General features: G+C 41.2%; 1 protein-coding gene across 10 annotated transcripts in view; it reads left to right on the forward strand.

Annotated features, from left to right (window-relative positions):
• DEPDC5 (DEP domain containing 5, GATOR1 subcomplex subunit) overlaps positions 1 to 26,762 on the forward strand; it is a 123,781-nt gene that overhangs the window by 93,099 nt on the left and 3,920 nt on the right. For 5 of the 10 annotated variants that reach the window (XM_073673960.1, XM_073673969.1, XM_073673906.1 and 2 more), the window contains 14 exons: positions 6,198 to 6,365; positions 6,446 to 6,665; positions 6,746 to 6,867; positions 7,202 to 7,301; positions 7,480 to 7,542; positions 8,729 to 8,862; positions 8,934 to 9,017; positions 10,321 to 10,453; positions 10,534 to 10,642; positions 10,759 to 10,989; positions 11,863 to 12,032; positions 12,128 to 12,299; positions 25,413 to 25,473; positions 25,553 to 25,635. In XM_073673960.1, coding sequence (XP_073530061.1) covers positions 6,198 to 6,365; positions 6,446 to 6,665; positions 6,746 to 6,867; positions 7,202 to 7,301; positions 7,480 to 7,542; positions 8,729 to 8,862; positions 8,934 to 9,017; positions 10,321 to 10,453; positions 10,534 to 10,642; positions 10,759 to 10,989; positions 11,863 to 12,032; positions 12,128 to 12,299; positions 25,413 to 25,473; positions 25,553 to 25,635 — 1,850 coding nt within the window. The remainder of the gene's footprint in view (positions 1 to 6,197; positions 6,366 to 6,445; positions 6,666 to 6,745; positions 6,868 to 7,201; positions 7,302 to 7,479; positions 7,543 to 8,728; positions 8,863 to 8,933; positions 9,018 to 10,320; positions 10,454 to 10,533; positions 10,643 to 10,758; positions 10,990 to 11,862; positions 12,033 to 12,127; positions 12,300 to 25,412; positions 25,474 to 25,552; positions 25,636 to 26,762) is intronic. The other 5 variants (XM_073673978.1, XM_073673897.1, XM_073673951.1 and 2 more) reach the window with 3 other exon arrangements.

The following is a 26,762-nucleotide window of genomic DNA, read 5'->3' on the forward strand; positions in this document are numbered from 1 at the left end:
AGACAATGTGGTCATCCGGAGGTGGACCTCTTTGCAAGACGCCAGAACACCAAGGCAGAAAAATACTTCTCCCTAGATTCAGACGACGTATGCCTGGGGATAGATGCATTCGCTCACCCGTGGCGTTTCCATCTGGCTTACGCTTTTCCCCCAATTCCTTTGCTACCCAGTACCTTACAGAAAGTAAGGACCGAAGAGGTCAAAATAATTTTGATAGCCCCACTTTGGCCCAAAAGGAGCTGGTTCTGTGCACTGAACAGTTTAAGCATAGAAGGACCTCTCATTTTGCCAGCAATCAAAAACCTTCTCCATCAGGATCCAATACTCCATCCAGATCCAGAGAACCTCCATCTAGCAGCCTGGCTTCTGAGTTCACAATTCTGAAGGCAAAAGGACTCTCAGACTGAGTAATTCATACCCTACAAAAAAGTAGGAAACAAATCACAAACTCCATATACAGCAAGATATGGAAGACCTTCCTAACATGGTATAAACCAAATGTACCAGATCTTCGGCATCCTGACATGACCCAGATCTTGGATTTTCTACAAGAGGGGCTGGAAAAAGGCCTTAAACCCAGCACCCTCAAGGTTCAGATCGTGGCGCTAAGTATCCATTTTGACCAGAGCCTAGCCGAACACCGATGGGTAAAAATGTTCATGACAGCAGCTACTCGTCTGCGTCCCAGAATAATCAACCACGTTCCCTCCTGGGATCTTAATGTCGTCCTTAAAGGTCTGACACTACCACCGTTTGAACCTTTGGCCTCAATAGAGCTGGATAAATTAACCTGGAAAACAACATTTCTAGTAGCGATTACCACTGCCAGGAGAGTGGGAGAAATCCAGACCTTTTCGGTGAATGACCCATATCTGAGAATCCTGGATGATAGGATTATTCTACAACTGGACCCATCTTTCTTGCCAAAGGTAGTCTCAGACTTTCATAGATCTCAGGAGATAATTCTGCCTTCCTTTTGTCAAAACCCAAAAAATAAAAGGGAAGAAGAATTCCATACTTTGGACGTAAGGCGGGTTGTTCTTCAGTACCTCCAAAAGACAGAGGCCTGGAGGAAGGATCAGAACCTCTTTATTCCACCATCTGGTCAGAACAGAGGGAAGAAGGTCTCAAAGGTTACCATCGCTACTTGGATCAAGAAAGCAATTGTGGAATCATATCAAATCCAGAATCTCTCACCACCAGAGAAACTGAAAGCACACTCTACTAGAGCCTTGTCCGTCTCCTGGGCCGAAAAGGCTAGCGCTTCCCTCGAGCAGATATGTAGAGCAGCTACATGGTCCTCGGTCCATACCTTCACCAAGCATTACAAACTTAATTTAATGTCCATTAAAGACTTGGCCTTTGGGCAGAAAGTGCTTCAGGCCATTGTCCCTCCCTAAACATGAGTCTTAGGTACTCCTCCTTTGGTGCTGTCGTGGGGGGTTATTGGAGAAAATAGAATTAGACTTACTGGTAATTCGGTTTCTAATAACCCACCACGACAGCACTGGTAATTCCCTCCCAGGCTTAGTTAGCCAATCATTTAATTCAAATAAATATAATTTGAAGCATCCATACTTGTGTGGTCCTTTATAAAACACTGGAGGGAGGATGAGGGAGGGGCTATTTAACCTCTTTGTGTTTCCTGTCCCTATTGGGGTGGGGTGACATCCTCCTTTGGTGCTGTTGTGGTGGGTTATTAGAAACCGAATTACCGGTAAATCTAATTCTATTTTCTCTGAAACGCTGCAGCATTTCAAAGTTAAGTATACCTGGCTAAAATCATCCAGCCACTGTCTGATCCATGCTACCTGTGGATCAGGTAGCATGTATCAGCTGTCAGGTTCCCTTTAAAGGGAATCTGTCAGCTGGTTTTTGCTATGTAAACTGAAGACCACAGGAGATGGAGACTGAAACATAGAATTCAGGGATGTGTCACTTGTCAAAGTAAGTTCTATTGTTTACGAACTGTTAAGGATTTATCACTTAACCCCTTTGCCCCCAAAAGTGGTTTGCACTTTAATGACCAGGCCAATTTTTACAATCCTGACCACGGTCACTTTATGAGGTAATAACTCTGGAACGCTTTAACGGATCCCACTGATTCTGAAATGGTTTTTTTCGTGACATATTGTGCTCCATGATGGTGGTGGTGGTGGGGGGGGTCATTAATTTGATATGACTTGTGTTTATTTGTGAAAAAATCAGAAATTTGGTGAAAATTTTGAAAATGTCGCAATTTTCATACTTTGAGTTTTCATGCCCATAAATCAGAGAGATTATGTCACACAAAATAATTACTAAATAACATTTCCCACATGTCTAATTTACATCAGCACAATTTTGGAACCCAATTTTTTTTTTTGCTTGCAAGTTATAAGGGTTAAAAGTTGACCAGCGATTTCACATTTTTCCAACAAAATTTACAAAATAATTTTTTTTTTTAGGGATTACATCATATTTGTGACTTTGAGGGGCCTTTATGACAGAAAATACCCAAAAGTGACACCATTCTAAAAACTACACTCCTTAAGGTGCTCAAAACCACATTCAAGAAGTTTATTAACCCTTCAGGTGCTTTACAGGAATTTTTGGAATGTGGAAGAAAACAACGAACATTTAACATTTTTTCACAAAAATTTTACTTTAGACCAAAATCTTTTTATTTCTGCAAGGGTAACAGGAAAAAATGTACCCCAAAATTTGTTGTGCAATTTCTCCTGAGCACGCTGATACCCCATATGTGGGGAAAAAACACTTTGGGCGCATGGCAGGGCTCGGATGGGAAGGAGCGCCATTTGACTTTTTGAATGTAAAATTTGCTTCAATAAATAGCGGACGCCATGTCGCGTTTGGGGAACCCCTGATGTGCCTAAACAGTGGAAACCCCCCCACCATTTTGGAAACTAGACCCCTCAGGGAACTTATCTAGATGTGTGGTGAGCACCTTGAACCCCCAGGACAGAAGTTCATAACATTGAGCCGTAAAATTAAAATTTTCACATTTTTCCCACAAAAATGTTTTTTGGACCCCAGTTGTACATTTTCATAAGGGTAACGAGAAATTGCCTCATACCATTTGTTGTGCAATTTCTCGTGCGTAAGCGGTTACCCCATTTGTGGGGAAAAACCACTGTTTGTGTCACGCACAGTGTAGGTAAGACAAAGTGCAACATGCAGGGATGAGGGGAAGGGAGCCCAGACAGTAGGGAAAGGGGGATGGAGACCCCTAGGCTGATCTACTATCACCCTGTCTCTCCTACTGTCCCTATAGTGGTTCCTCACCAATCGCCGAACAGGAAACCTAAGCCCTGTATATCCCTAGAGCTAGGCATTGGATAGAGAAGGGGGGGGATTTGCACTGGTCAGTCCCCACTACAAACTAAAGACAACAAGGGAGACAAACACAGGGGGGGGAGAAACTTGGCTTCAGCAGACTTCAGAGAGATTACACCAAACGTCCTCCAAAGCACCAGAGAGGAAGTAAGCCGACTGCAATAGCTCTAAGCCTTCACAAGGGAACATATGAATATCACCGGCACCTCCCTGCCGCAAACTGAAAGTATTTAAACACCCAGGCCAGGGTGTCAATCAGACCAGGAGGGAGGTAGCCGCTGGGTCCTAAAGTAAGACAGATTTAAGAAGGCTTCTGTAGAACGACGGTCTGCAACCCGCTGCAGAACGACGGTCTGTTACATCTGACACACCTGTGACCGTTTGGGCGCACGGCAGGGTTCAGAAGGGAAGGAGCACTGTGTGACTTTGTGATTGCAAAATTGGCTGGAATCAAGAGCGGACGCCATGTTGCATTTGGAGAGCCCCTGATGTGCCTAAACAGTGGAAGCCCCCCCCACAAGTGACATCATTTTGGAAAGTACACCCATCAAGGATTTTATCAAGGGGTATAGTGAACATTTTGAATCTAGAGGTACGACACAGAATTTGATAACATTAGGTCATAACATTGAATATGTTGTCATTAGTTTTGAACGCAAGTGCTCGTTACTTGAGTTTGCATCGGGTACTCAGGTATGCACCATGTATTGCGGGTGCTCGAGTGACATGCTCGAGTCCCCGTCCCGCATATTTACGGTTGGTAGACACTCAAAAAAAAAAAACATGCGGGGATTGCTCGTGCATGGCAGGCAATCCTTGCATGTTTTTTTTTTTTGCTGTATAACAGCTGCGAAACATGCAGGGCGGGGGCTCGAGCATGTCACCCAAGTATCCGATGCAAACTGAAGTAGCGAGCACTTACGCCCAACACTAGTCACCATATCGTCATCATTTTTTTTTTCTTTACTATTGAAAAAATCATAACCCTAACCTTAACTACAACCCTATCCCGAAGGATCCATTCACTATGAGGCAGCAGAGTTACTCTGGACTCTGTCTGGCCTCTGTTTTAGCGGTGTCCTTTTTTTCAGAGGTTCACAAAGCTGTGGCCAACAGCACTTTTATGCACGCCTAATAAAAAGACGGACATCGTGGGATCATAGGCCAGACGGCGTCCAGTGCCTCCATCTGCCTCATTACAGGGAATCTTCCGTCAGGGGTTTCCATCTGAATCACGTATTTCAGAGATTTACACAGAAACCCCGGTGTAAGCGCTCGGTGCAGAGTGCAGGATAAATGTGAGCCGAGCCTTACTGCGATCTTTGGGACGCAGAATGAACAAATCAGTAGCAGGTGAAGAATTGGTTTTATTTATTTTTTGCGCCGTTCCTCATGCGGTATAAGTGATTAGACGACTTTTTTCTTCGGGTCGGTGCAATTACAGCGATACCAGATTTATATTGGGTTTTTATGATTTTTCACGCACTAAAAAAAACTTTTTTTTTTTTTTGCAAAGACTAGTTTTTGCATCACCATATTTTGAAAGCTATAATTTTTCCTTATTTTGACCAACAAAGTCATGTAAGGGCTTGTTTTCTATGGGACAAGTTGATATTTTTATTGGTACCATTTTTGGGCATGTGACATTTTTTGATCACTTTCTATTCTGATTTTTGGGAGGCACAATAAACAAAAAACAACAATTCAGAAATTGTGGGGTGTTTTTTTTTCTTTTTTTTTTATATGCTGTTCCGCGTGTGGTAAAATTGAAACCACGCGATTCTTCAGGTCAGTACGTTTACAGAGGTACCACATTTATATTTATTTTTTATGTTTTGCCACTGTTACACAATAAAAACTATTTTATAGGAAAAAGATTTTTTTTTTTGCATCACTTTATTCTGAGCACTCGCTGTCTATAGATAATGCACACAGCCTGGTGTGGGTGGGGTTGGCTTTCTCAGCTCTGCTTCATTCTAAATCTAATGATAGTTATTTGATTTTGTCAGAATTGCTGCACCCAGTAATCTAAGTGATACATCGTTGGATTCAGGGTTGCTTTACCTACTTTACGCTGCTCTCATTAAAAGTTTTGGACAGTTTAGCTTTTACAGGGTTCTGTGCTTCACTCTACATAGCTTGGCTGCAGAATGAGATCACTGTGAATCTATCAATGACCTCCTGCAGGGTTTGTAACTTCTCTTTTCCTAACCTTCTCTAAGCTGATTTATGACCACATCACAGTTCAGCTCAACTTAATGTGGTCATAAAACAGTATGTAGAAGCTCATAATAAGAAAGACAGAAGTTATAGCCCCCTGCCTTCAGAACAAGATCACTAATGGATCCTCCGTTTACATAGCAGGCTGATGAATCAGTAAAGTGAAGTATACAAACCTGTAAAAGTTAACTGTCAACAATTTTTTTATAAAACAAAATTGCAAAAATTATTTTTAAACCAAAATACATGCATTTAATAAAATTAAAATGTTCCTGAAGGTGTCCATATTCCTTAAGAATATCACCTCTAGCATTGCTTTTATCTTTAACCCTTTTAATTGGTTGGATAATCAGTGAGTGTCCTGTGGATAGGTGACAGTTTGTTTTCACTGTGACCTAATTTTCCCAGATATTTTTAGCTGCTCCCTCTACATGCTGATGGCTGACTGGTCTGTTACGTGACCTCGCGTTTACCGCTACATGGCTGGTCAATACGGTCGTTTAACCTACAGCCTTTAGACTCATTTAGAAATAAACAGCTGTGACCCCAGAGACAGATGAGCTTTCATGATATATGTCAGCATGTACTAAACAGCTTTGAATTTTAGTGTGTGACAATGTTTTCTGTTCTCATTTCCACAGATATCCCTATGAATCTGCCCAAATCAGTTATACATACAACTTGTGCCCCTCGCACTCTGGCAGTGACTTTGTGTCTAGCTGGGTAGAGTTCTCCCACGAGCGGCTGGAGGATTACAAATGGAACTATTTAGACCAATACATCTGCTCTGCAGGGTCAGAAGATTTCAGGTAAAAGACGTGTGACAAAGGCTTTTGTATCATTAGTAAGGAAAATATTCATGAACTCACAATGCTCTTATACTTTTCAGTCTGATTGAGTCACTGAAATTTTGGCGCACACGCTTTCTACTTCTCCCTTCTTGTGTGGGACCTACTAAACGGATCACTGAAGGGGAGCAACGATGTGATCTATATGTGGATCGGCCTAGATCGGAACAAGAGGAAGGTCAATTGTTGGATGGCTTTTTGCGATTTGTAGAGGGACTAAATCGCATACGACGACGTCACAGATCAGACCGAATGATTAGGGTAAAGCACAAGTAATCTTCTAGTTCCCCGAACTACATGAGTTTATCATGTTTTTGAAGTTATATATTTTTTATTAATAGAAGGGAGCAGGTATGAAAGGGTTACAGCTCCCCCCTCATCCACCAGAACCTCCTGGACCACCAGTTGGAAAGAAAGGAACCTCTGCACTCTCAGCTCTGCTAGAGATGGAGGCGAATCAAAAGTACGTTCTTAAACTAGTTTGTACATCATGTCTCTAAGGCAAACTTACATTAATTCTGTGCGTGTATTCCCATGGAGCCATTCACTTGAATTCAGCATATGGAGTCACTTTGGACACTGTCTGGCCTATGTCCTGCCAGTATTTGTCTTCCTCAGACTTGCACAAAATCCTGGCAAACCACTCACTCGAGTGAATGGCTTTTTTGGGGCTCTGTCAGGGCTTTTGTTGGAAAACCTGACACTCCTTCCCGGAGAGCACTGGATTAATATTAACCTAGCCTAACCCATGCATTGTGGAGAAAAAAGATATTAATAAATGGGCTATTCACTTTCAGAAGCTTAGGAGAGCAGCAATCTTTAGTGCATGCTGGGAAGGCATCATGTCAAGCCACAGACTCTGTTGTCACCCCAACATATGTAGACAGCCCTCGCAAGGTGGGTAAAATGGAGTAGTGTGTGGAAAGAGAATTTTGCATATCTTCCGCCATTACTTTGACATTTTGGGTTCCTCAAATTTTCCAATTCTTGATGCTCTTTCAAACTTTTGGTAGTCTGCTCACTCTGTCACTACCTCTCTTTTATGCCTCTGTCTGCGCTATCACTTCCCTCTCAGGACGGGGCCTTCTTTATGGATTTTGTGCGCAGTCCACGCACCACACCTTCATTCAACCCACAGGTTAGTGTCTGGTGAAACAGGAGTTTACCAGCATACTTTCTTGCATGGACTTGTATGAGTGTTAGTTATATAATACAGTAATGCCTATGTCCTTATATTTCACTTACTGATGCTTGACAATAACAGTTTTTTTCCTCATATGAAAAGTTCTATGTCACTTGTATCTTGCATCCTGTGTGTCTGTCATTTAATTTAGTTTAGTGTATACAAGAGCATGTGCCAGACAAATACATCATTGGAATAACACATACTTGCATGCTGTGTTTCTACTGACATGTGTTATGCTGTGCACGTAAGTGTATAGTTGTGTATGTTTTTATATGTGCTTTATACACTATACATATGTCTGAAACACCGAATTGAAGGTCACTGGTGTATAACATCCAGCCCCTCGCCACGCAGTCTGCCCTTACTAATGGTTATAAAAGAAGAGCTATTTAATAAGGTGCCAACTGAATTTGAGCTTGATACTTTTAATAGGATGCTATCACTGTCATTTCATGAAATGTCTGTCCTTTCTCAATATTCCACTATCCTCTTTGAGGGTCATTTCTGAAATACGGAAGTGTTCAGGAATCACAGCAACTCTGTTCCGAATTGGAGACCACATAAAATCACAGAGTGGGGTCGCTGTGAAAAAGTAAAAATTTTACGGGTCTCGGAAAATGGTGATACAAACCCAAATTTTTATTTTATTTTTTTTTTACTCGTCCCGCAAAAAAACCCAAAACCCTCATATGGCTATGTTGACCGAAAAATAAAAAAAAGTTATGGCTCTTGGAAGAAGGGGAGGAAACCACGAAAGTGCAAAAATGAACATTGACTGTGGAGACCAGGCTAATGCCTATGGATTTAGAATAGGATATCCTAAAAGCTCCTGCAGGTGTAATGTACAGGTGTCCCCAATACTTTTGTCCATAAAGTATATCCACTAATATATGAGCCTTTATCCCCATAAAAGTTTATATTCCTGGTTATCCCGTCCCTAATACCGTGCCACATAAGGTGGCTGATGTAATTGTAATGTGAACTTAATTTGGCCATGCAAATAATAATGAAATGTGCCTTGTGAGAAATGACTGGCTGAATATTTGTACGGAGTAGGGCAGTTTTTACCTAGTCTACACTACTGTTTTTTTATCTTTCTACTGTTTCTCTAAAGCTGGAAACTTTTGATGTCTGGCAGATTTCCATTGACCAAGGCGCATCTCCTTACACTGATGGGAATAATGCTTTTGTAACAAACAATACCTCCCAGGATAGAGCACTTACCCATGTTGGGAACATGGGAGAACAGCAGCTTCCCTCAGCTGAGACGAGGTATGACATTACAGTACTTTTTGTAAGATATTTAGTAAAGTTGGTTTCTAACCCCTATAATTCTTTCTTAGTGCGTCACAGGTGTCTGGTGGTCCGAGTACGCTGCCTTCCAGTGCAAGCTTAAGTGAGATTCTGGAAGCTATGAAACACCCCAGGTTGGTGCCTCAAGTGCTGGGATAAAAAATGGAATTTAGATAACTTTTTGTTATAAGTAGACAATCTTGTGGAAATGTTCGGATGCCTTAGTGATAACACTATATCGTTCTAGAGTTTTATATGCAACTGTTTTTATTAGCCGTTTCATACTTGACCCACAAAGTGTGAATGCAGGAGGCTATGGGGGTGTTACTTAGTTCTTTAGCTCTCAAAAGGTTCAAATTATAGTGCATGTGATATTTTCACACTAATTTTCAACTCTCACAGAACTTCTTTTTTTTTTTTAAATTAAGTGTGGCTGGATGACCTATACTCAATCGTAGGTCTCATTCACTTGTTGTACGTGTGCTGTCAGTATTTTTCATTGCAGCACACTGACACATTATATTGACAGCTTGCTCTGCATTGCATCTGTGCACAGCCAGCTGTCAATCAAATTGCTGGGGCATGCTTACAGACACTGCTTATTGTGTACTGAGCAGTGACTCTAGCTGTTCCAGGCACGCCTCTATGACAGAAAGCCAGCGGCTACCAGGGGGAACAAAGTTAATTTCCTCCTGGTAGCTGTACTTTCAGTAAGGCAGCCAGGCAGCATTGGAACGCTAATAACCTGCAGATTAATCCAATATCTGCAGGTCAATAGTGTTTGGGGAAATAACAGGATCTCCTTTAATTTCACCTCTTGGTTGTACTGTAGGAAAATGTTAGTCATTGACCATGAAACACTTTATCAGCTTATTGTCAGAGGTTCTTTAAGACAACCCAAACCTATTTATATTGGTACATTAGTGTGATGACCTCGTCTAATAATATACTAGAAAGTGCCAAATGAGAGGTGAAAATTAAATTCATCATTTTTTCTTTCTGTGAAGTCACAAAGATCATATGACCAACCAGAGAGTATTATTTTGACATATACTTCAGATTCCTAAAAAACAGCAGTAACCTGCTTTATCACATGATCATTGCAGAGCTTCTTATTAGCTCACAGAAAACCTGTATTGAACTGCCTGGCACGGTAATGACTTAAAATGGGTGTTACATGTCTGGATAGAGCAATCTCCAGGATCAATTCCATAAATCAGTCCAATGTGGCACATGAGCTAGAAAAACATGTCAACATGAATAATGTGCTTCATATGTGGATATATAGTATGTTTAGTATCCCAGTGATATGAGCAAGACAATTAGCCTCTTTATATGATACTGTATTGTATGGTCTTAATGTTAGCCATATGCAGTTTTAAAAATAAATGGGATTTAATGGCGGAAAGCATTCCAGTTTTCATGTTTTTTTGGTAGTACCGGTATTCCGCTGCTGTCTGAACAGAAAGGTCTGCCTCCATGCTGCTTTATCAGTGCTGAGGTTGTACATTGGCTGGTCAATAACATAAGCTGGGTGCAGAGTCAGGTGATGGCCATGGACATCTTGCAAGTAAGAAACCTATTTTCCTATGACAACTACTAACACACTTTGGAGGTGCTCTTTTCTCACAGCTCTACTTTGTTTTGCAGAAGATGCTAGAAGAACAGTACATAATGCATGCCTCAGGTGAAACGCTAAGAACCTTCATCTACGGATTTTACCTTTATAGGATTTCTCCTGAAAAGGATCCTGATAAAGGTAGTAACGTGCTGATCTGATTCCGTATTGGATTACTCCAGAATTTACATTTATTTTCTGGCTTACAGTTACTGTCTATCTTTCTACCATTGTTCTAAACTGTTTCTTTGTCTCAGCAGCACCAAACCTGCCACCGCCAAATACGTGGCATTCTGCTGCAATGGAAGATTTTACTGCTTTCCAGCGGAAATGGGTTGAGGTGGCACTAGTGGAAGAGGAGCTACTACATTCTGAATTGCCACCATTTTTGTTGCCTTGGTTGCCTAGTCGACCCGCCTCTTATGCAAGTAGGCACAGCTCTTTCAGCCGCAGCTTCGGAGGAAGGAGCCAGGCCGCAGCGCTGCTAGGTAGCTGCCCGTAGCGGGCAGAGGAGCTGATGGAGTGCTAGCTCCAAGAGAATGATCTCCTGTGGACCATCTATTGCCTTGATAAATACTAGTTTTATACTTTTTTTATTTCTTCAAATAGTCTAAACACTTAGAATAAAAAAGGCTCTCCTCCAGAAATGACATACCAGCGTCCGTATCTGAAGCAAAATGTAGTCTTTCATTATCTATTAAATCTAGATTATTAATGTAAAGTCCAGGTGATCTGTCATCTGATCTTCAGCAAGGATTTGCAGAATAGTAAAGGCAGGAGTATGATTGATTGATTGATTGTTTCTTCTTTAAAAGCTGCTCTGTTTCAGGATTCTGGTCATCAATATCCTTTCTACATGGTCTATTTCATGTAACTATTGAAAGAAAGCAAACTAGACTAAAACTTCCAACATTACTGTGTCCATGTGACATCATTGGTTCTCCTCTTGGTTGACTGGCTGTAATTGCATCTCCAGCAGCTCCTCTCCACCGGGTATCATGTAACCTGCATGCAATGCATCCATCCATCCAGAGCATTGGAACAAGCTCTATTACCAGTTTCCTAACCTCTCACATCTGGGTGTTTCTACCATATGAATATGACAGCTTTGATTTAGACTCCTTGCATGTTTAATTATGACCTGTGAATAATGATTAGAACCTACGGGCTGCTTTCTGTCTGTCCTGCATGCTTGCCCCAGTTAGTGCATGCTTTAGAGAGTAAGCTGCATGAAGCTATCCCCATCTTGTTTTTATTACTGGTTTCCTTTCTTTGTTTTTTTTTCCTGTTACTTCTAGAACATAGACAGCAATATAATATTTCATAGAAAAAATGGTCTCATCTAACTTTGCCTTGTATAGCTGCTACTGTACCAGAGCAGAGGACAGTAACTTTGGATGTGGATGTTAACAACCGTACTGACCGGTTGGAGTGGTGTAGCTGCTATTACCATGGCAATTTCTCCCTAACCGCTGCTTTCGAGGTTAAGCTACACTGGATGGCGGCAACCGCTGCTGTGCTTTTTGAGATGGTGAGTAGATTGACCTGCCTGTAAAAGCCTCCTTCTGTTTGTGATATATTGCTACCTGTATGTTATTAAAGTCTAAGTTCCTCATTCCTCTGTAGGTGCAGGGTTGGCACAGAAAAGCCACCTCCTGTGGTTTCCTCCTTGTACCAGTTCTCGAGGGTCCTTTTGCTTTACCGAGTTATCTGTATGGTGATCCACTGCGAGCTCAGCTCTTCATTCCTCTCAACATTAACTGCTTGCTGAAAGCAGAGAGTGACCATCTATTTGAAGGTATGGGACAGAAGGTGACATATTCTATGCATTGTCTATCACTTGTTTGTCCTCCTTGTGAAGAGCATTAGTGAACCAGTCCATCAGTCTTATATCAAATGTCAATGAATCTTTGAAACTTTCGTTTTCTTACTCGCCTTCTTCCAAGAGCTATAACTTTTTTTAACTTTTTTTTTTGTCAACATAGCTGTAAGAAGTCTCATTTTTGAATGACCCCATTCATTTATGCATAGTACCATGCGATGTGCTGGAAAATAATTAAAATTGCAACAAAAAAAAATGCAATTATGCAAATTTTTTTTTTATGGCATTCATTGTGTGTTAAAATTGGCCTTGCAATGTGATTCTCTGGGTCAGTACAATTATGGTGATGCCAAACTTTCATTTTTTTTTTTTTAAGTGGTGAAATAAAATTCAAACATTGTTAAATAAAAAATTTGCTTGTGCTGCCATTTTCAGAGACCTTTTTTTTATTTTTCCATTGATGAAGCTTTGTGAGAACATGTTTTTTGCGTGACAAGCTGACTTTTTTTTATTGCTGTTAATTTGGGGTAGATACAACATTTTAATTGCTTTTTACTGCATTTTTTTTCCAGCATTGCAATGATCGAAAAACTGCAATTCTGCCGTTTTGATTTTTTTTCCCTCTTTTTATGATTTGCACCATTCAGCTGAATACATTTTAAAACTTGATATATTAGACTTTATGGACATAGCGATACCAAATATGTTTATTTTTTTATATCTTGTAATGGAGGATAATAGTGATGCAATATTTTTTTATTTAATATTCTTTAAGCCTTTTTTTTGTTTGTTTTTTTATAGTCCCCATAGGGAGCGTGAACCTGCGATCATCCAAACTGCTATATTGTATAGTGGAATATATATATATATATATATATATATATATATATATATATATATATATATATATATATATATCTATATATATATATATATATATATATATATATATATATATATATATATATATATATATATATATATATATATAGTGTAATAAGGTTATGAAGGGGGAGATTTATCAAACATGGTGTAAAGTGAAACCGGCTCAGTTGTCCTTAGCAACCAATCAGTATATCCGGCCATATTAACAGACATAATTGTATTTACTGGTATAATGAGAACATGCATTTAACATTTAGAGCAACAACTAAATGAGCCTGGTGTCAATGTTTGCGGTGGTATTTCAAGTTTTGGTGTTTTAGGACCAATATTTTTTGATGGAACAGTCACAGGAGATAAGAATCAAGTTGTCCCCCAGTTACAGCAACAGCCTAATTCAAATGACCTTTATTTCCAACAAGATGGGGCCTCTCCACATTATTCAAGAGTAGTCCGCGAGTATCTTGATGAAACATTTCCTAATAAATGGATTGGCCGAAGAGGCCCACTTGATTTTTCTTTTGGGGAGTACTGAAGGACAAAGTTTATAGTCGAAAACCAAAAAGTGTCAGTGATTTGAAAAATTACATAAGAGATGCATTTCAAGAAATTAATACCCAAAGAGACTTGTGCAAAAAAGTTTGTGGAAGCGTAAGAGGCAGACTTCAAAGCTGTGCAAATTGTAATGGAAACCGTTTGAGCACCTGCGTTGATAAAATTTAAGGGCTTTTTCCTGGCCACCTACTTTTGGACCACACTGTGTGTGTGTGTATATGTGTATACATATACATTATGTATGTGTGTGTGTGTGTGTGTGTATGTATGTATGTATGTATGTATGTAGGACAAATCACGGTCTCCTGTGAAACCCAGCCAAAGGCTGGTTGTCATAGGAGCGCAGTCATGGCAAGTATAGGGGTCTTCAGTAGATTCCTGGCTGCCATGGAAAATCATCCACACCAAGTCGCAGGGTGTGCGCTAGGGTGGGTGGAACGTCTCAGCTGTGGGCTGATTGCTGTAATTGCCGCAGTCACAGATTGTAAGGCATTTAAGATGTTACCAACAGCGGGCGGAGCTCAACTCCACCAGTGGCTGTTAGAAGAAGATGATGGCTGAATAACCTAGCCATCAACTGCTGAGAATGGGGCAGGATCCTCTCCTGAGCTCACTCCATACACCTGCTACATTCACAGTGCTTGTCGTTAAGGAGTTAGAGGGAACCTGTCGCCAGAAAAAACGCTATTAACCTGCAGATATGGGGTTAATCTGAAGGTTAATAGCATTACTATCCTGCCCGTCGCCTGCACTTACCCGAATGCTGCGGGGAGAAAATTAACTTTATTCTCCCCGATAGCGGGGGCGGCACCATCGTGGGTTCAGTCACACCGCTCTGAGTATACCGAACGGCTGCCGTGAGCGCACCCCCGGCCCTGACTGTCACTAGCTGTGCATTAGGGCTGACTGTCAGTCAAGGTTGGGGGTGCAGTTACAGCCGCCTCTGTATACTCAGAGCAGTGACTGAACCAGCGCCCCCATGACTGAAACCCGAACGCTGCAAGGGGAAAAAAGCTAATCCCCCCCCAACGTTCAGGTAAATGCGGGCGCCGGGCAGGTTAGTAACGCTATTAACCTTCAGATAAACCCCATATCTGCAGGTTAATAGTGATTTTTTTTTTTTTGGTGACCGGTTCCCTTTGAAGCAGATCTGTCACCAGATTTCTTGATGCAGGCTGCATACATTAATCAGTCTTGGACCTAATTGGCATGGTGTTTATTTCTTCAAATGTTGAAAGCCTGCCTAAATATAATGCGCACACCAACCTCAAGTCTGAGATGTATTTAACCACTTAGGAACAACCCATTTGTGTTTTTACAGTGGCGGCCATTAAGGGGACCTCTTCTGAAGCAGCTCTTCAGTAAAAGATGGTAACCTTGTAAAGTCCCAATGCCTTGCCTGCTGCTATCAGTCTTTCATATCCGGCAATGATTGGCCCAAGAACGTTGGTCTCTGTTCTTTTCACTACTTAGTTATGGTCTATAATGTAGATATTTTAATTTTAGAACCTGGAGAAAATGATTCAATGAGTTTTCTGTTGAGAGGAAATTTTTAAAAAGTTTTGTTAGTGTCTAATGTCTTTGTTGTAAGCTGTTAATTTTCATAGCAGACCTAAAGGACTATGTGCACAGATTTTTGTTTCTTTAGTTAGTCAAAAATGATGAGTTTTTCAAGCTTCAGGAAACTCCCCTTTTACATGGCATTTTCTAAACTTTTTGTCCTGGAGCATTTTGCTAGCTTTTGGTTAACATTTCCTGCAGTGTTTTATTACCGTTTTTAATGAAGCATTTTTTGTATTTTTTCTTTGTAAACTTTTTTTGCGCGTTTTTGTGGGTGATTTTCTCACGTTTTTGTTCATTAATTATGCAATTAATAAAACTCTAGCGTTTTATGAGGCGAACACCTCTTAAAAACACTTTGTTTTTAGCAGTTTTTCCATCGACTTCTATTGTATAATGTGAAGCGGCTTCATAGCGTAAAACACCTGAAGAATTGACCGTTTAATACTTTTAAAAGCTTGGCGTTATAGAAAACTTGACGCTAAATAAAGTCAATCAACAGACTGACAGTGTGAACTGCAGATCATTTTCCAATAGAAATGAATAGGAAGAGTCTTTGAATCGTTTTTGAGTGATTTTATTTCTGGCGGGTTTTTTTGAGCAGATCAGCTCCAAAAGACTCCTCAAAAAACTCAGTGTTCAAACACCCTAACAGACTTCATTGCACTGACTAGTTGTACTTGTCTTCAAGTGGTTGTCCACTGTATTTATATTGATGAACTATTAGAATAGGTCATCAATATCATGTTGGTGGAAGTGTGACAACTGGCATCCCCACCGAACAGCTTCGTCAACTGTATAGTGGCCGAGTACTGTAGGTCCGCTGCTATTCGAATGAATGTGAGTGAATCTGCAGTACCTCGCTGCGGCCACTACACAGTTGACTGAGCTGTGCTGTTACGTTCCACAAATGATCATATCAGCTGGTCAGTGAGGACACCTAGTGTCTCATCCTCACCACAATTTATTGAAAACAGCCACTTTAACAACAGTTGTGGTGTATCTGCTGACTTATTTTTTGCTTTCGGATCAGGTCAAAATTAAGTGCATCAGTACCACAACTGCCATGTGAAATACTGCCGCAATGTCACTCTGTTTCTATTAGCGTGCATATGCATTATAAGTACAGTTGAAACCAGAAGTTTGCATACACTATATAAAAAGACACATATGCATGTTTTTCTCAATATCTGACATGAAAACAGAATAAACCTTTCCCGTTTTAGGTCAATTAGGATTACCATAATTTTTAATATTTGCCAAATGCCAGAATAATGAGAGAGCGAATTTTTTAAGGCATTTTTATTACTTACTGCAAAGTCAAAAGTTTACATACATTTCATTAGTATTTGGTACCATTGCCCTTAAACTGAATGACTTGGGTCAGACGTTTGGGATATCCTTCCACAAGCTTCTCACAATAGTAGGTCGGAATTTGGGCCCATTGCTCCTGACAAAACTGGTGTAACTGATCCAGGTTTGTAGGTCGCTTTGCTCGCACCTGCGTTTTCAGCTTTGTCCATAAATTTTCAATAGGATTAAGATCAGGGCTTTGTGATGGCCACTCCAAAACATTGACTTTGTTATCCTTAAGCCACTTTACCATTTTGGCAGTTTGCTTCGGGACATTGTCCATTTGGAAGAACCATTTCCGCCCAAGCTTCTTCAGTATTGCTACATAATCTTCTTTTGTCATGATGCCATCTATTTTGTGAAGTGCACCAGTCCCTCCTGCAGCAAAACAACCCCATAACATGATGCTGCCACCCCCGTGTTTGCCAGTTGGGATGGTGTTTTTAGGCTTCCAAGCTTCTCCCTTTTTCCTCCAAACGTAATGATGGTCATTATGCCCAAAAAGTTTGATTTTAGTTTCATCAGACCACAGGACGTGTCTCCAAAAATTAAGGTCTTTGTTAATGTGTGCATTTGCAAACATTATTCTGGCTTTTTTATGTTTCTTTTGGAGTAATGGCTTCTTCCTGGCAGAGTGGCCTTTCAGCTCATGTTGATACAGTACTCTTTTCACTGTGGATATTGATACAATCTTACCAGCTTCCACCATCGTCTTCACAAGGTCTTTTGCTTTTGTCTTTGGGTTGACATGCACATGTAGGACCAAAACATGTTCATTTCTGGAACACAGAACCCGTCTCCTTTAGTACTTGCGCATTGTTTGTACGGATGAACGATGCACCTTCAATTTGGACACACCTCATTTAAAGATTTTTCTGTATTTTCATGACTTTGAAAATTGTACATTCACACTGAAGGCATCAAGACTATGAATTAACACATGTGGAATTATATACTTAACAAAAAAGTGTGAAACTACTGAAAATATGTCTTATATTCTAGGTTCTTCAAAGTAGCCACCTTTTGCTTTGATGACTGCTTTGCACACTCTTGGCATTCTCTTGAGGAGCTTCAAGAGGTAGTCACCGGAAATGGTCTTCCAACAATCTTGAAGGAGTTCCCAGAGATGCTTAGCACTTGTTGGCCCTTTTGCCTTAACTCTGCAGTCCAGCTCACCCCAAACCATCTCGATTGGGTTCAGGTCTGGTGACTGTGGAGGCCAGGTCATCTGGCGTAGCACCCCATCACTCTCCTTCTTGGTCAAATAGCCCTTACACAGCCTGGAGGTGTGTTTGGGGTTATTGTCCTGTTGAAAAATAAATGATGGTCCAACTAAATGCAAACCGGATGGAATAGCATGCCGCTACAAGATGCTGTGGTAGCCATGCTGGTTCAGTATGCCTTCAATTTTAAATAAATCCCCAACAATGTCACCAGCAAAGCACCCCCCACACCATCACACCTCCTCCTCCATGCTTCACGGTGGGAACCAGGCATGTAGAGTCCATCCGTTCACCTTTTCTGCGTCGCACAAAGACACGGTGGTTGGAACCAAAGATCTCAAATTTGGACTCATCAGACCAAAGCACAGATTTCTACTGTTCTAATGTCCATTCCTTTTGTTCTTTAGCCCAAACAAGTCTCTTCTGCTTGTTGCCTGTCCTTAGCAGTGTTTTCCTATCAGCTATTTTACCATGAAGGCCTGCTGCACAAAGTCTCCTCTTAACAGTTGTTGTAGAGATGTGTCTGCTGCTAGAACTCTGTGTGGCATTGACCTGGTCTCTAATCTGAGCTGCTGTTAACCTGCGATTTCTGAGGCTGGTGACTCTGATAAACTTATCCTCAGAAGCAGAGGTGACTCTTGGTCTTCCTTTCCTGGGCCGGTCCTCATGTGAGCCAGTTTCTTTGTAGCGCTTGATGGTTTTTGCAACTGCACTTGGGGACACTTTCAAAGTTTTCCCAATTTTTCGTACTGACTGACCTTCATTTCTTAAAGTAATGATGGCCACTCGTTTTTCTTTACTTAGCTGCTTTTTTCTTGCCATAATACAAATTCTAACAGTCTTTTCAGTAGGACTATCAGCTGTGTATCCACCTGACTTCTGCACAACACAACTGATGGTCCCAACCCCATTTATAAGGCAAGAAACCCCACTTATTAAACCTGACAGGGCACACCTGTGAAGTGAAAACCATTTCCGGTAACTACCTCTTGAAGCTCATCAAGAGAATGTGCAAAGCAGTCATCAAAGCAAAAGGTGGCTACTTTGAAGAACCTAGAATATAAGACATATTTTCAGTTGTTTCACACTTTTTTGTTAAGTATATAATTCCACATGTGTTAATTCATAGTTTTGATGCCTTCAGTGTGAATGTACAATTTTCAAAGTCATGAAAATACAGAAAAATCTTTAAATGAGAAGGTGTGTCTAAACTTTTGGTCTGTACTGTTTCTAATTTTGGTTCTAGACATTACCAAAATGAATTTTAAACAAAACAATTCAGATGCAGTTGAAGTTCAGACTTTCAGCTTTCATTTGAGGGTATCCACATTAAAATTGGATGAGGGGTTTAGGAGTTTCAGCTCCTTAACCTGTGCCACCCTGTTTTTAAAGGGACCAAAAGTAATTGGACAGATTAAATAATTGTAAATAAAATGTTCATTTCTAGTACTTGGTTGAAAACCCTTTGTTGGCAATGACTGCCTGAAGTCTTGAACTCATGGACATCACCAGACGCTGTGTTTCCTCCTTTTTGATGCTCTGCCAGGCCTTCACTGCGGTGGTTTTCAGTTGCTGTTTGTGGGCTTTTCTGTCTGAAGTTTAGTCTTTAACAAGTGAAATGCATGCTCAGGTGACTGACTTGGCCATTCAAGAATATTCCACTTCTTTGCTTTAATAAATTCCTGGGTTGCTTTGGCTTTATGTTTTGGGTCATTGTCCATCTGTAGTATGAAACGACGACCAATCAATTTGGCTGGATCTGAGCACACAGTATGGCTCTGAATACATCAGAATTCATTCGGCTGCTTCTGTCCTGTGTCACATCATCAATAAACACTAGTGACCCAGTGCCACTGGCAGCCATGCATGCCCAAGCCATCACACTGCCTCCGCCGTGTTTTACAGATGATATGGTATGCTTTGGATCATGAGCTGTACCACGCCTTCGCCATACTTTTCTCTTTCCATCATTCTGGTAGAGGTTGATCTTGGGTTCATATGTCCAAAGAATGTTCCGGAACTGTGCTGGCTTTTTTAGATGTTTTTTAGCAAAGTCCAGTCTAGCCTTTTTCTTCTTGATGCTTATGAGTGGCTTGCACTGTGCAGTGAACCCTCTGTATTTACTTTCATGCAGTCTTCTCTTTATGGTAGATTTGGATATTGATACGCCTACCTCCTGGAGAGTGTTGTTCACTTGGTTGGCTGTTGTGAAGGGGTTTCTCTTCACCATGGAGATTATTCTGTGATCATCCACCATTGTTGTCTTCCGTGGGCGCCCAGGTCTTTTTGCATTGATGAGTAGTGTTGAGCCACCCCCGTAGTGTTCGGGTTCGGTTTGGTTCGTCGAACACCTTAGAACACCGTCGAACACCGTTAAAACCAATGGCAGGCAAACAAAAACACATAGAAACACATAGAAAACACCTTCAAAGGTGTCCAAAAGCTGACAAACTGCTCAGAAGACGCTTTCTTTAAAAAAGCCGGCTGGCAATTCAGCAGCGGCATACACCGGTACCCGACAATTTAGACAAGAAGGAATAGAGCCTCACACATAGATTAGATAGATAGAAACATGTCAGTCACATATATATGAAGTACAGTGACAATGTTGCTTACTGTACTTGTCATTTAGTGTAAAGGATTTATTAAAAAAAATAATAGTGTTTTCATGCACCGTCTCTTTAAAAAAGCCGGCCGGCAATTCAGCATCTGTACCCGACAATTTATAACAGACAGAATAGAGCTTCACACATAGATTAGATAGATAGAAACATGTCAGTCACATATATATGAAGTACAGTGATAGTGTTGGTTACTGTACTTGTCATTTAGTATTAAAATAAAGGATTTATTATTAAAAAAAATTGGCGTGGGGTTCCCCTTAATTTTAGTCTCTAGCGGAGGTTAAGCAGACAGCTGGGGCAGATGTTTGAAGCCTGGGAAGGGGGTAATACCCACGGAGCTTCCCAGCCTACTAATATGAGCCCCCAGCTGAATACATAGCCTTTACTAGCTATTAAAATGGGGGACCCCCCCAAAAAAATGACGTGGGGTCCCCCCTAATTTAATAGCTAGCAAAGGCTAGGCAGACAGCTGGGAGCTGATATTAATAGCCCAGGAAGGGAGCCATGAATATTGGCCCCCTCCCAGGCTAGAAACACCAGCCGTCAGCCGCCCCAGAAATGGCGCATTCATAGGATGCGCCAATTCTGGCACTTAGCCTCGCTCTTCCACGCTGCCCTGTAGCGGTGGCAGGGGGTAATAGGGCTGGGGTTGATGTCAGCTTATAATGCCAGCTGACATCAAGCCCAGGTTAGTAATGGAGAGGCGTCTATAAGACACCCCCATTACTAACCCCATAGTCAAAGTTAAAAGAAAACACAAACACCCAGAATAAAGTCCTTTAATTGAAATAAAGACACAATCCTTTATTGTTCTAAATTAAACCATACATACCATCACGCCCATTCCAGCTGAAGCCAACGATCTCCTGCAATAAAAGAAAAATAATAAAGCAACATCATCCTTACCTTTCCATGGTTCCCACGACAGCTTCAGCTCTGCTACATAGAGATGACAGGCTGGACCGCAGCAGAACGCTGCCATCCAGCCTGTCATCCCGCAGACACTGAGAAGCGCAGGCATGCTTGCGCTCTGCAGTGTCTGGCTGTGACGGCATAAAGATGAGACGAGTTCATGTCCAATGAACTCGGCGCACCTCATGCACGTCACTGACAGCGTGGGAAAATTCTCACGCTGAAGCGCTGAGTGCAGGAGAATTCTCCCACGCTGTCAGTGACGTGCATAAGGTGAGCTCATGTCCAATGAACTCAGCTCACCTCCTGCACGTCACTGACAGCGTGGGAGAATTCTCCTGCACTCAGCGCTTCAGCGTGAGAATTCTCCCACGCTGAAGCGCTGAGTGCAGGAGAATTTTCCCACGCTGTCAGTGACGTGCATAAGGTGAGCTCATGTCCAATGAACTCAGCTCACCTCCTGCACGTCACTGACAGCGTGGGAGAATTCTCCTGCACTCAGCGCTTCAGTGTGAGAATTCTCCCACGCTGAAGCGCTGAGTGCAGGAGAATTTTCCCACGCTGTCAGTGACGTGCATGAGGTGAGCCGAGTTCATTGGACATTAACTCGGCTCATCTGGATGCCCTCACAGAGAGACACTGTGGAGCGCAAGCAAGCCTGCGCTTCTCAGTGTCTGCGGGATGACAGGCTGGATGGCAGCGTTCTGCTGCGGTCCAGCCTGTCATCTCGATGTAGCAGAGCTGAAGCTGTCATGGGAACCATGGAAAGGTAAGGATGATGTTGCTTTATTATTTTTTTTATTTCAGGAGATCGTTGGCTTCAGCTGGAATGGGCGTGATGGTAAGTATGGTTTAATTTAGAACAATAAAGAATTGTGTGTTTATTTCAATTAAAGGACTTTTTTCTGGGTGTTGTGTTTTTTTTAAATACTTTACTAGAAATTCATGGTGGTCATGTCTAATATTGGCGTGACCCCATGAATTCATGAGAATTCTCCCACGCTGTAAGGGACGTGCATGAGGTGAGCCGAGTTCATTGGACATGACCTCGGCTCATCTTTATGCCGTCACAGAGAGACAATGTGGAGCGCAAGCAAGCCTGCTCTTCTCAGTGTCTGCGGGATGACAGGCTGGATGGTGGCGTTCTGCTGCGGTCCAGCCTGTCATCTCGATGTAGCAGAGCTGAAGCTGTCGTGGGAACCATGGAAAGGTAAGGATGAGGTTGCTTTATTATTTTATTTTTATTACAGGAGATCGTTGGCTTCAGCTGGAATGGGCGTGACGGTAAGTATGGTTTAATTTAGAACAATAAAGAATTGTGTCTTTATTTCAATTAAAGGACTTTATTCTGGGTGTTTGTGTTTTTTTTAACTTTGACTATGGGGTTAGTAATGGGGGTGTCTTATAGACGCCTCTCCATTACTAACCTGGGCTTGATGTCAGCTGGCATTATAAGCTGACATCAACCCCAGCCCTATTACCCCCTGCCACCGCACCAGGGCAGCGTGGAAGAGCGAGGCTAAGTGCCAGAATTGGCGCATCCTATGAATGCGCCATTTCTGGGGCGGCTGACTGCTGGTGTTTCTAGCCTGGGAGGGGGCCAATATTCATGGCTCCCTTCCTGGGCTATTAATATCAGCCCCCAGCTGTCTGCCTAGCCTTTGCTAGCTATTAAATTAGGGGGGACCCCACGTCATTTTTTTTGGGGGGTCCCCCATTTTAATAGCTAGTAAAGGCTATGTATTCAGCTGGGGGCTCATATTAGTAGCCTGGGAAGCTCCGTGGGTATTACCCCCTTCCCAGGCTTCAAACATCTGCCCCAGCTGTCTGCTTAACCTCCGCTAGAGACTAAAATTAAGGGGAACCCCACGCCAATTTTTTTAATAATAAATCCTTTATTTTAATACTAAATGACAAGTACAGTAACCAACACTATCACTGTACTTCATATATATGTGACTGACATGTTTCTATCTATCTAATCTATGTGTGAAGCTCTATTCTGTCTGTTATAAATTGTCGGGTACAGATGCTGAATTGCCGGCCGGCTTTCTTAAAGAGACGGTGCATGAAAACACTATTATTTTTTTTAATAAATCCTTTACACTAAATGACAAGTACAGTAAGCAACACTGTCACTGTACTTCATATATATGTGACTGACATGTTTCTATCTATCTAATCTATGTGTGATTCTCTATTCCTTCTATTCTAAATTGTCGGGTACCGCTGCTGAACTGCCGGCTGGCTTTTTTAAAGAGATGGTGCATGAAAACACTATTATTTTTTTTGATAAATCCTTTACGCTAAATGACAAGTACAGTAAGCAGCACTTTCACTGTACTTCGTATATATGTGGCTGACATGTTTATATCTATCTAATCTATGTGTGAAGCTCTATTCTTTTGGTTCTAAATTGTCGGGTACCGGTGTATGCCGCTGCTGAATTGCCGGCTTTTCGTGTTTCACTGTGAGCACAGTTCCCATCGATTTGGGCAATCACTGTAATGCCACAACCACCATGGCTGTGGCATTACAGTGAGTGGCAGACAATCCCTGCATGATTGGTGCTCTAAATAGCACCAGACATGCAGGACACGCTTTTGGTGCACGAACAGTTATCGAACATAACCTCGAACAGCCGAATTTTTTGCAAATCGTTCGGGTTCGTCGAACAACTCTAACACCGCCCAAAACAGCTCGAATTTGAGATTGGCGAACAGTTCTAGTCGAACACCGCTCATCTCTATTGATGAGTTCACCAGTGCTTTCTTTCTTTCTCAGGATGTACCAAACTGTAGATTTTGCCACTCCCAATATTGTAGCAATTTCTCGGATGGGTTTTTTCTGTGTTTGCAGCCTAAGGATGGCTTGTTTCACCTGCATGGAGAGCTCCTTTCACCGCATGTTTACTTCACAGCAAAACCTTCCAAATGCAAGCACCACAACTCAAATCAACTCCAGGCCTTTTATCTGCTTAATTGAGAATGACCTAATGAAAGGATTGCCCACACCTGTCCATGAAATAGCCTTGGAGTCAATTGTCCAATTACTTTTGGTCCCTTTAAAAACAGGGTGGCACATGTTAAGGAGCTGAAACTCCTAAACTCTTCATCCAATTTTAATGTGGATACCCTCAAACGATAGCTGAAAGTCTGAACTTCAACGGCATCTGAATTGTTTTGTTTAAAATTCATTGTGGTAATGTCTAGAACCAAAAGTAGAAAAATGTTGTCTCTGTTCAAATATATATGGACCTAACTATATGTGTGTGTGTGTGTATGTATATATATGTATATATATATATATATATATATATATATATATATATATATATATATATATATATATATATATATATATTATAATATAATATAATATAATATAATATAATATAATATAATATAATATAATATAATATATATATATATATATATATATATATATATATATATATATATATATAATATATATATGTGTGTGTTTCATTGTATCCACTGCTTCCTTTTTTATTATTACTATAAGCACCAGGGATCTGCAGTGACTTATAACTTGTGACTGTAAGTGAAGAAAAAAAAATTGCAGTAGTTGCAAAAATTTCGAAATTGCACCGCATCCCACTGCTTTCTAATGTCCGCTCTCTTGTGTGTTATGAGTGGGTCACCGTGGAGTCCTGAACCAAAAGCTGATTAAATGTTGGTTGGACTCACTGAGTGAGCATATGCATCTGGTTTCCAGCCCACAGGCACCAATCGATACACGATCATACAGGAAAAGCTGTCAGTCTTCATTTGAGCGGAAGAAGCCCTACAGCAAATGCTATGAAACTTTATCCCCACACTGTGTTCCTAGATCTATCCTATGCTGCGATCAGATGGGGCAGCACCAATAACCTCAGCAATTTGCATATAGTATGTGCCATTTTAAGAAGAGTGGAAAGTGAAGGGCATCATTCCTACTTCTTCTTAATTTTTTTGCAGGTTTTGAACCAGAGACGTATTGGGAGCGCATGCACCTGCTACAGGAAGTGATTGCATCACGGTACCATTTACTTGTTCTTACATCTTACACCCTTTAACCTTTCCCCTACAGTGTTAAATTACATTTTTTTATCCTGTAGATTTGGCTTCATTCAAGATAAATATTCTGCATCTGCATTCAATTTTCCATCTGAGAATAGACCACAGTATATCCATGTCACAGGTAAATTAACAACTTAAAGACCAGCAAAATTTTTGTTTTTCTTCTCCCCTTGTTCCAAGGGCCATAACATTTTATTGTTTTCCGTCGACATAGGCGTATAAACGTTTGATTTTTTGGCGGGACTAGTTATAGTTTCGAATGCTACCATTCATGTTACTGTACAGTGTACTGGAAAACAGGAAAAAAAATTCCAAGTGTTGTGAAATTGCCAAAAAAAGAGCAATTGAGCCATTTGGGGGGGGGGGGGGGGGTGTATTTTTACAGCATTCATTGTATAGTAGTAAATTACCTGGCAACATTAATCTCCAGGTCAGTATGGTTACGGCAATACCACTCTTGTTCAGTTTTGTTTTTTGTTTTTTTTTTACATTTGTAAAAGGGGGAAAACAATTTGCATCACCATTTTTGAGACCCATAACTTTTTAAATTTTTCCATCCATGGAGATGGCTGAAGACTTGTTTTTAGTGCTCTGAGCTGACATTTGTTTTATCGTTTTTGATTATATATGACATTTTGATTGCTTTTTGTTGTATTATTTTGTAGGAGTTAGTGGGGGAAGTATGTACACAGAAAAATGGCAATTCTAATTTTCCGTTTTATTTTCGGCAAATAACGTACAATTTCATTTATTTTTATAGTATTTTTAGGCTCTTCAAAGTAGCCACCTTTTGCTTTGATGACTGCTTTGCACACTCTTGGCATTCTCTTGATGAGCTTCAAGAGGTAGTCACCGGAAATGGTTTTCCAACAACCTTAAGGAGTTCCCAGAGATGCTTAGCACTTGTTGGCCCTTTTGCCTTCACTCTGCGGTCCAGCTCACCCTAAACCATCTTGATTGGGTTCAGGTCTGGTGACTGTGGAGGCCAGGTCGTCTGGCGTAGCACCCCATCACTCTCCTTCTTGGTCAAATAGCCCTTACACAGCCTGGAGGTGTGTTTGGGGTTATTGTCCTGTTGAAAAATAAATGATGGTCCAACTAAACGCAAACCGGATGGAATAGCATGCCGCTACAAGATGCTGTGGTAGCCATGCTGGTTCAGTAAGCCTTCAATTTGAAATAAATGCCCAACAGTGTCACCAGCAAAGCACCCCCACACCATCACACCTCCTCCTCCATGCTTCATGG

This window comes from Phyllobates terribilis, unplaced genomic scaffold, assembly GCF_046119375.1.
Source record: "Phyllobates terribilis strain yellow unplaced genomic scaffold, ASM4611937v1 Scaffold_1__5_contigs__length_1240528914, whole genome shotgun sequence".
NCBI lineage: Eukaryota > Metazoa > Chordata > Amphibia > Anura > Dendrobatidae > Phyllobates > Phyllobates terribilis.